Source organism: Durio zibethinus, chromosome 7 (assembly GCF_047325235.1).
Source record: "Durio zibethinus cultivar Kanyao isolate XHJ-2024 chromosome 7, ASM4732523v1, whole genome shotgun sequence".
In the NCBI taxonomy this organism is placed as follows: domain Eukaryota; kingdom Viridiplantae; phylum Streptophyta; class Magnoliopsida; order Malvales; family Malvaceae; genus Durio; species Durio zibethinus.
Window position 1 is genome coordinate 28,775,813 of NC_143168.1, and position 10,151 is coordinate 28,785,963.

The window sequence follows — 10,151 nt, forward strand, 5'->3', positions numbered from 1 at the left end:
TATAACGAGTAGCTATCACCTAACTAGTCATCAATCAATTAGAAGTCCAAAATTTTACAAGTACTTTGAATCTGATAAAGGCTCTACATTCTTTGCTTAACTTTTTCTTGATCAGGTACCCGCACTATCGCAAGGACATGGTGAAACTAGAAACTAAACCTGTCGACGCAAATGAGGATATTTATTAGCACAGTGAATTGCGAGGTGGCAAAATTCATACCATTAAATCATATGAGGATACCGCGCATATGGTTCCTTTAGGGCGGGCCAAAACTTTTACGTCATCTGGGTGGAAGAGAAATAGTTGTAGCGGTCGGTCCCTCCAATCGGCAATTTATTTTTCCTTAGTTTATGCTTTGCAGAGAGAAGGAGCAAGAGCCAGTGTCATCTTTGTACTTTATAATTGTAGGAAGGGCCTTAATCAGTGATTAGCTACGCAGAAAAAAATTATGTCATAGAATGATCAACCGTCAATTTTTAAATTTTAAAAAATTACTTTAAAATCATAAGGTGATTTTATGCTATTTACCAAAAAGAATCGCCTTGCTCGTATTATAGCGGTGAAGCTCAAATTCTATAAAACTTCTGACTTGTCGTCTTCTGCATGGAAAATAGCTGCTATCCGAGAATTGGGGCCTTTAGTCTAGCAAAAAGGGCAGCTAAGCGGGATGTAATTCATTCGGTTATGCAATTATGACATCCATTCTCTTTTTTTGAATTTTCTCTTCCTCTGTTTTTCTTCTTCTACTCTTTTTCTCTCATCTTTTTTTTTTTTTCTTCCTCTTATTCCGTTATCTAAAATTCTCTTAATTTTTCATAAGCTGATTTTGAGCTTGCAACAGTCTATAGAATTTCAGGCGGTTTAAATTGATAGCAATAATTCTAAGGAATTGGGATTGGCAAATGGCAATACCCAATGAAGCTGGACATAATAGTATCACTATGAAATATCAATGGGGAATATAACCGCTTGCAAGAACAACATGCATCAACCGTTTGCTTCAGCTGAGTGGGAAAACAATTAAGCAATGCTATTTCGCACATAGAGACATCGCAGAAGATTTTTGCTGATTGCATTTGCATTTCTCAGCAACCTTCTTTTTATTGTCTTGTGCCCAATTTCATTGAATTTGCAGGATCCTTCAAATGACATGCTACTACTTCTACACCATGTATATGAACTGAACCAACTAATCATCTGAATACCAGATTGTGGCAAGTCTTGTCACAAGGGTACGGACAATCAATGGCCTTCACGCCTGCTCTGTCAAAATACCAATCTCCAACTGCTATTGCTATTGGCTGCAGCATTATCAATTATAATGTCATTAGATTACCTCTAAATATTTTCATAAAAAACAACAAACACAGTTGCCAAAATAAAGCAAACCTGAAAGCATATGTAACAAAACTGCTGGAACCACACTAATAAATTTCAGTAATAAACTACTATAAAGAGGCATCCATTGCCATGGGTACTATCTCTAGTAGTAGAAAGAAAGTTAGGCTACAGTTGGGTAGGGGAAGGATATTGAAAAGCCCACATATAGAATTGCGAGGAAAAGAGTGGCTTTTTTATGTTTTCTTTTTCTTCCTTTTCTTACTGTACCAACTTCTGGCTGATTCTGCTTGAATATAGTAATGTATTTATGCATCTATATATTCATAAACCTAGTTAAAGATGGATGAATGTATTTAGTTGAATGTACCAGTCTTTTGTGTAATTTGTGTTTAATGTCTTGAGTTCATCTTTTGAGTAGCATAAATACCTATACAACTCAGCAAGTTTATGCAAGTCAGTTGAAATCAAGTTCATCACTTTCTAAGTGACTTCCTCTTCCCTTTTCTTCTTTGCATAAATCTTGTGAGTACTGGCCACCTTCCAACAGCGTGAAGAGCAATTGCAAATTCAAATCAATACAGTTAAAACTTGAAAACGACTGTGGTAACTACCACCTACAAAATAATCACAAGATGATAAGAAAGTCGGTCTTTGGGCTAATAAAGACTAAAGGGAAAATCCACTTTTTCTTTTTTAAGGTGATTTTTTTTTTTTTTTGAGATATTTAAGGTGAGTTACTTAGCACAAAGGAAGGAGGGAAAACATTGTAAATTTATCTAAAACCTTGAAGTTGATAAACATTGTAAATTTAGCACAAAGGTGATTTACTGGCAATCTTGAAGTTGAGGAAACATAAAACCTTGTGGTTTATCTAAAACCAACTTGAAATGCTTTGAGTGGCTCCATGGAAAGAGAATTTTTCAAGGAACTTCAAGGTCATGGTATTCTATTTATAATTTGAGGACCCCTATTATTTTTTGATGAAATTACAAGTGCAAGAGAAGTTACAATCATAATTAAATATTACATCTATATATAAGAAATCACTGAATAATCAACCAACAAACTAGAACATAACTAGAAAAATTCAATATAAAGTAGAACCAAATCCACACACAGTAGGAAGTGAACCTAAGACCTCAAAATTTTAAGGCTTCCTCCTTGCCGCTGAGCCAAATCCTCATTGGCTCGACCCCCTATTATTTTAATGTAAGAAAACAAACTGAAACCAATATATGAATTCATATGACATAGACTTCATGAAATCTGATATGAGTTATTTACTAGACATACCTTGTTTCTAATTTCAGGAGAATCATCAGCAAACCATGTGTCTTGTCTTTCTGTTTGGCAGTGAGCAAAACATGAATTTATAAATAATCCATTCTCTCTAGACATTGAGAACCCTTTTATAGCATTAAGCATCTGTGTCCGGAAGCCTGATTCACAGAACAAGAGATTCACTTAAGCTGACTAAATCTGATCTATCATGTGTTGAATAGCATGTAAAATTGAAAACTCAATCAATTTCACACATAGGAATCACCTTGTAAAAACCTGATCTGAGATGCAGAACATTTTGCATGGTTCAATCTGCAATCATGCCAATAACCATGTGGATCTGCCAATGGTGGAGCTATACTGGATTGAATCTGCTTCCAAGAAATGAAAATAAAGCACAGCAGTATGCATTATCATGTCCTACTTTATAAATCGATAATGCTATTCTGTAGGCAAGGACTATTACCTGCCACGAATCATAAGCTGCATTAAGAATAAACAGTGGAGTTTGGATGTGGCTGATTAGATTTTGAGGAAAGAAACACTGAAAGAATGAAGTTTCAGGCAAGTGAGACTGAGTAGAGCAAGAGAACATGTGTCAAATTCACATGATGTTTCTTCTTAATCACTCAAATTAGATATGGGTCAGAAATAAAGAAAAGAGATGTACTGAAGTTGAATCAAGGTGGTTGGTGCAAATACGTGGCAGGTTATGTTGCACACCCTGTAATATCAACAAGAAGACTTGAGCATTAAATAATCAAACTTTGGTGAAGCGATAAAATTATAAGTTTTTCCTTTCTTTCTTAAATTACTTATATTTTGTTTTGTATGTGTCTATGTGCGCTCTTCATCAAATCCTTTAGCATCAATAAAAAAAAAAAAAAAAGAAAAAGATAGAAAAAGGCATATAAAAAAATTTAATACAAAAAACTTTGCATCTATTTATTTAGCCACATGTATGAAAATACAAATATCAATATCAAACCTGCAAGCCCACCACTCCACTGTATAAACTCCTAAGTGTGCGACCACCAGAGACATCAACCCTACAGTCCAGAGAGGATATAATATATATATATATATATATATATATAGAACTATAGAACTAAGGAACAATCTATGTCTTACTGGAACAAGACTCTGAAGGATAATGATACTTACACATCAAGGAATAGACCAGCGTCACTTAGGCACTTAACTTTAGAAGTTCTTGGAAACAAGTTCCTGAACTCGTCACAGTGTAAAATTGATGCCAGACCCCCAGCTGAACACCCCGAAAGAAGAGCCTGAAATATAGTTGTCCTTTGTTACAAAAAAAAAAGACAAGGTGGTGAGGCATTCCTTAATACGTGCCATACTATACCTCCAAATTGGAGATTCCAAGTTCAAACCCCCCCCCCCCCTCTTTTTCACTCAAACTGTAAAAGATATACAAATAATCATGCACAGGGTAACTCTTTTTGAAAGAAAAAAAAAAGGTCATAATAAGATAAATACAAACCTGCTTTGCATTATGCATTCCTTTTGACATTAAATCTTCCATTGCAGCTAACCATATACGTTGGCCTCTAAATTGCAGTTGTGCAGCCTAAAGACATAATAGCCTAATTTTTAGCATCTAGTTCGCACAAAAAGAAGAATAATTTTGAAGATAACCTCACAAAACTAGATGCTTGTTCAAGCATCTACAATAGAATATACAGTCAATTATTTGAATCACTTGGAAACAATAGCTAAAATCCAAAACTGAAGCTATTCATATTCTTCCAAGATTTCTATTTTTTTCTTACAAAAAACTTGTAGTATTTGTTTTTGCTAGCAGCTCTAAAATAAAATGCAAAACCCCTTGGTAGTTATGGAAGTAAATGGTAAGCAGGTCAATCCTGCAAATATAAGCAAACACTGACAAGCAGAAATATTTCCCAATATCCATGTATAGGAATAAGCAAATCTAGGTTTTAAGACACCAGATTTTATGACTAAGGGTAAATAGCTTTCCATGGTCATGATTTGGTTGTCATTGGTGACTTAAGGTCCCAGTATTCTTTTGTATGACTTCATCTTTTTAAAAAAACACCCAAAAAAATCAAAATTGGCATTCTATGGGTGAAATAAAATGCAAGAAATTTCTACCTTATTTTCGCTATCCCCAGTAAAAGAGGCACCATCGCAATATCGAAGTTTTACTCTGTTCCAATTGAAAAAATCTGCAACTTTAATATGTAATAATATAAGATGATGGTCAAGAATGGTATTCTTTTTAGAGTTTGCTTAGTTGAAATTTTTTTTGAATAAAGCTCAAAAGGAGACCCGGATTTTCTTCAGCTTTATCACTCAATATTCCAGTAAATGGTATCTGCTTTTCCATGTATTTAGATGATCCACGTCGCGTTTTTTTGCGGTAGACACAAGTTCTAATGTTATTGCACCATCCTCCTCCCTGCCACAAGATAATTGGCAAAGTTAGCCATGCATCCAAACTTTTATCCAAAAGGATCAATAGGACTTACATATTCAGCTTACTAACCTAGAAACAACAGAAAAAAAAGCATAAATAACAATGAGAAAGAAGAACATTTAAGAGAAACATACATCTTTTTCATAATTTGTCCGTCAGATATAGCTTAATTTTTTTAAATCCTAGAATATGTGAGATGGACTATGGAAACAAGTTATAACTACCATGATTCCATCATTTATATACTCTCTCACATACCTCCAACTGAATAAGCCAGCTATTTGCTCCTGATCCATATCCAGGATGCCAATGGTAACCCGGCAAGGTTCCATCCAGGCAGACTGTACAATTTAAAGACAAAAGCAGGTAAATTATAACAAAAATGCCAAGACAATTTCAGTATGCGAAATTTCATAGATTCTCCGTAAAAGATGTGTAAAGCGCGTTTGAAAACAAGAGCATGCGTGCGCAAAAGCGATGTGCGGCCTGAAGAAAATGAGGGCAAAGGCCACAATAAAATTTTTGAGGGAAAATGTAGATCGACGAAATTTAATTATAATTATCATTAGAACCAAACCTTGTTAAGTGCATTTAGTGGCCAATAAAACATAGAATTAGTAAGAAACTGGAATATATGTATATTCTCTCACTCAGGCCGCTGAACTTATTGGAATACTTTTTAGTGCCATTTTACGATACCCTTTTTTTATTTTTTGAAAAATGAAAAAAGACAAACAAATCTAAATCCAGCAATCTGAAGTAAAATATAAAGAAATGTGAAAGAAAGAATGAGCAGAAATAACAGATGGAAGCAACGAGACAGAAGGAAATGTATACCAGCTCCTTTAGCGCCAGCACTTGGGATAAGAGTGAGTCCAACCATGGGAGGATTGTAATTGAGTTTGGAGACTCCATATTGCAAAGCCTCAATAAAAGAGAGCTCTGTTTCATTAAAATCTAAGAACCCGGCAACCAGTTGATAAAAACCAAATGTTATAACAATCCAAACCCCAAAAAGGTTCGTCATTGCTTTCCTCTGCTCCCCAAAACTTGAGAGAGAAAATCAGAAAAAGCCAAAGCTTGAATCTTGCAGATGCGTTTTTAAATCGAAATGTAAGGCTAGAGCTTAATTTAGTACATCACAAATGACAGAGAAACTGAATGAGAAAATGGTCATTTATTGTGGCTAAATTAGAATACAGATTTGATTAGGAAATATTGCTCCAGGAGCTAAATAAGGAAGAGAAAAAACAAGAAAACGAAGGTGTTAAGTAAATTTGGAAAATCAAGAAGATTTTTCTTTTTGGGGGGTTGATTGGAGAGAGATGCAAATTGCAAAGCACAGCGACTGCTTTTGCCAGCCTTTTTCGAGGTTATAATACCGGGAGGAGGGATCTGCGGCTTAGCTCAGTTAATATGAAATTCGAATCTCTTATAACTGCAACAATTTCTCTGTTCTCAAATTACAGCTTCTTTAAAAAAAACTACTGGGAGGAGCACGTATGGAATCTAAGAGGAAGGCTAAGAAGACCATGATTTGGTATGCACCGCAAATAACAGGCAATTGTAGCACCGCTCGATTAGATATAAAGTTGTACTAGATGATGATGATTCATGAAGGAGTTGTCTTGATAGACACTATCTGAATGCAATAACGTAGGAGATTGGATTTGGGTGTAGTAGTGGCATACAGACAACAATCCACAGTTGCTTTTTCTGTTTTTTGGGATTACATTCATTTTATTTAATTTACTGGGTACTGGTAATAGGGTATTTTTTTTTTTTTTTTGGTATATGGTCTGTTTCATGTTTATGGCTAACCGGCTTTTGCCTTCCAGCTATTTTTCATTTTTAACCTAAAGTTGCTAGTAATGACTAGTACTCGACATTCATGTCAAAACTTATCATTCATGCGTGCTTAATTTTGATTCCGGCTATTTCTTTTATCAATTTAGGAATAAAATATAAATTTATTGTTTTATTTATATGAATTATTTAAATTTATTATTAATTTTTTAATTGTTGCATTTTATATTTTTAATTTTGAAGTAAATTTATTATTATACTTTTAATTTTGAAATAAATTTAATCAATGTGTAACAAAAATATTTTGTAAAATATTTTATTAAAATTATTTTATAATTAAAAATCTTAAAAATAACATTATATAAAAACAAGATCAACATCAATTGAAAAGGTATGATCTGATATTATATTTCATAAAAAATTTTATGATGACAGAAGAAAAAATAAAATAAAAAATTGAATTATATGTGGTATTATATTTACCAGAAAATGTCATGATAAAAGAAATAAAATAAAATAAAACTGGATTTTAGCTTTATTCCTGGTTTTTTTCTATTATACCTTTTTTTAACTGTAAAACAACTTCTACCAGAATTTTTTTATTGAATATTTTTAATTACTTTAAAATTTGAAATAATATTATTGTAAATTTATTTCAAAATTATAAGTATTATGGTAAACAGTTAAATTAAAGAACTGATTGTAAATTTAAACCATTTACATAAATACAATGATAAAACTAATTTGCACCTTATCTAATCTATTTAAAATTGGTTGTTATTAAACAGTGCAAGACAAGTCTAGTGATATTTACTCTTTAATCTTTAAAGTACAAAGAAAAAAAAAGCCCAAGCAGACAATTTAAGGATAGCAGTAATGGGCAATAGCAAATTTAAGGCCTGATGACCTAATAATAATAATAATATATATGCATATATGTCTTCAATTTTTTTATCTAATAATTAAAATAACTTTAAAAGAAAACATAAAGATTGGAGCTCGACCTTAATTTCTCTCTTTTTTCTTGTTGTAAGGTTCTGCTTTCTTTGAAACAAGAAAAAAAAATGCATGTTTTATGTATAAAATATTTTTACTTGTCTTTTTTATATTTTTAAAATTATTAAAATTAAGAATTAAAAAAATATATAAAATAAAAATAATTTTATATTATGTAAGTTGCTACATACATACGTATATGTTACTTTTTTTTTCTTCTTTATAGTACAGTACTTATATTACTGTATACATCATTGACACTATCGAGAATATAGACGAGGGAGACCTAATTTGGAATATAATTACAATATTCAAATTAAATTAATGGGCATCCAATATCACCAAAAAAAATGCCAAATAAATGGTACGGTAAAAAATAAAATTATTTTTTTTAGCAAGATAAAATTAAAAATAAATTAATTTTTTAAATCAAGATAAAATATATCATATTTGATAATTTATAAAAAATGATTATAAATTATATATTTAAAATAATTTAAATAAATTATCATTGATAAGATTTAAATTAAAAAATTTTTTATCAAAAAAAATAATTTTTAATCAATTAAATCAATCATTTAAAAAATAAAGTTTAAATCATCAAGGGAATTATTTCTTGCTGCCATTGTTCGGGTCGAGATTTCCTTTTCAAAAATTTCATGCTCTGAAACTTACCACTCACTGTCGGCGGGGTCATGTTGGCCATGCAGCCTGTTTTTTTTTTTTAGCCAAAAGCTTATCAAAGACTTAGAAGTTGTGGCTTCACATCCCAATCCCATTAATTAGATTATACCAAGCCACTTTAATTAATTATTATATTCTAGCAATATCGATCTTTAATTAAGAGAAATTACCTCAATTAAGAGGCCGATATTAGCATTGAGTTGAATTTAGTTATTCATCCTCTTCTACTATTGTCAATGGAATAAAGTTAAACCTTTTGCGTGCTGTTGGGTAGGGCACTTTTGAGTTGGAGAGACGTTTCCCTATCGAAGAAAATAGGTATTAACTTGATTAGAAGGAATGATAGTTACGCTTCTCTTCCCAATTAAGTTCACCCAAATGCAAAAAGAAAAAAAGAGAAAAAAAGAGAAAAAAAGGTTCCTTTGTGTACACGCAACTTTTATCTCTTGTAATTTGTTCTCTTCCCTCGCGGCACGTAAACATATATTTTTTGGCTTATGTTTTTTTTTTTTTTCCTGTAAGCTTGTTAAACATAATTTCAAGTAGAGTACTAATTTGTAGTAAGGGAAGGCAGCCAAAGCTACAAGATCACCGTGAATTTCTCGTTAATTCCACTGGCACTTTCATGTGGAATCATTAATTGAACTTTATGCAGTTGGTATGCAGTTGGTCAGATAATTATGGTCGCCAACTGAAATAGTTGACGGCAATTCATACAAGTGATCCGTTAAAATTCAGTAAACAATTATTAATTATTAATGAAAAATGTTACTATTATGACTTTTTTACTAAATTCTATTTTTTGACATATTAAATTCTATTAATTAAACAACATAACCGCAAAATACTGGTTATAGTTTTATTCGCCTACGAGTTCATTAATTTAGCTAGCGTTACTTATAGATTAGATGGTAGTTGCTACATAACAATAAAAGGGAAAATATTAAGTTTTTTCTAATAAAATAAAATATTAAGTTATATAGTATAGGATGTGTACGTCTCTCTCCCTTTCTCTTTCGCTGTCTCTTAGCTAGGAAAAGATATGCTATTGTATGTGCTGTAATATTGAAAGAAATGAAGAATTAGTGATTGGCTCACGCGGAAGAGAGACAAGAAGTAACAAGAAATATTGAAGGTAATTACCAGAAACTATAGTACATGTACATGTGACAACATGCAGCTTTTGAGGACCACCAGCTTACTGCATCTGCGTCTGTCATTCACATTAGGCAGAACCAGATGGGTCATAGATTCACGGTCATACAAAGGTCAGGCTTTTCTTCCGCTTCCGCTTCTGCTTCTGGTTGATACTACTCCCAGTTAGAATATTTCATTCTACTAAGTCACCATTAATTAATAACAGCGTCAATTCAACAATACATCAATGGCTCGAAGCCAAGCGTCATTGTTAATTACAATATAATCTAATATACTAGATAGTAATAGAGGCGTCGAATGGATAGTATTGAGTCAATATAGTCCATTTAAATATTAATTCATATATTAATAGATTATATTAGTTCAATAGCATTTTTTAACATGTTATGTTGGCATTGTTTAAGAACGTTAAGGGCGTGGCCA

At 32.1% G+C, this 10,151-nt stretch overlaps 1 protein-coding gene across 6 annotated transcripts; it reads right to left on the reverse strand.

Annotated features, from left to right (window-relative positions):
* Positions 1–842: 842 nt before the first annotated feature.
* Positions 843–6,433, reverse strand: LOC111277138 (pectin acetylesterase 12-like). 6 transcript variants are annotated; one of them, XR_016343778.1, is made up of 13 exons: positions 5,922–6,433; positions 5,343–5,425; positions 4,937–5,066; positions 4,760–4,833; positions 4,128–4,214; positions 3,788–3,912; positions 3,612–3,672; positions 3,294–3,347; positions 3,090–3,167; positions 2,889–2,994; positions 2,636–2,781; positions 1,770–1,879; positions 843–1,302 (listed from the first exon to the last, which is right to left on the reverse strand). XR_016343778.1 is itself a non-coding variant. In XM_089764307.1 (12 exons), exons 1-12 carry the CDS (start codon positions 6,109–6,111, stop codon positions 1,195–1,197), a joined length of 1,242 nt encoding a protein of 413 aa, XP_089620433.1. In that variant the 5' UTR covers positions 6,112–6,433; the 3' UTR covers positions 843–1,194. The 6 variants fall into 6 exon arrangements, 2 of the variants coding, with proteins under 2 accessions (XP_089620433.1, XP_022719095.2); XR_016343779.1 differs by having other exon boundaries at positions 1,770–1,956; XR_016343777.1 differs by having other exon boundaries at positions 4,760–4,839.
* Between the last annotated feature and the right edge of the window lie 3,718 nt (positions 6,434–10,151).

Coding starts and splice junctions, on each gene's coding strand:
- LOC111277138 (XM_022863360.2), bottom strand. CDS start 6,111: ATGACGAACCTTTTTGGGGTTTGGATTGTTATAACATTTGGTTTTTAT. Junction 3,168..3,293: donor ACCACCTTGATTCAACTTCA/GTACATCTCTTT, acceptor TCATTCTTTCAG/TGTTTCTTTCCTCAAAATCT. Junction 1,303..2,635: donor CTCCTGAAATTAGAAACAAG/GTATGTCTAGTA, acceptor ATAATGCTGCAG/CCAATAGCAATAGCAGTTGG.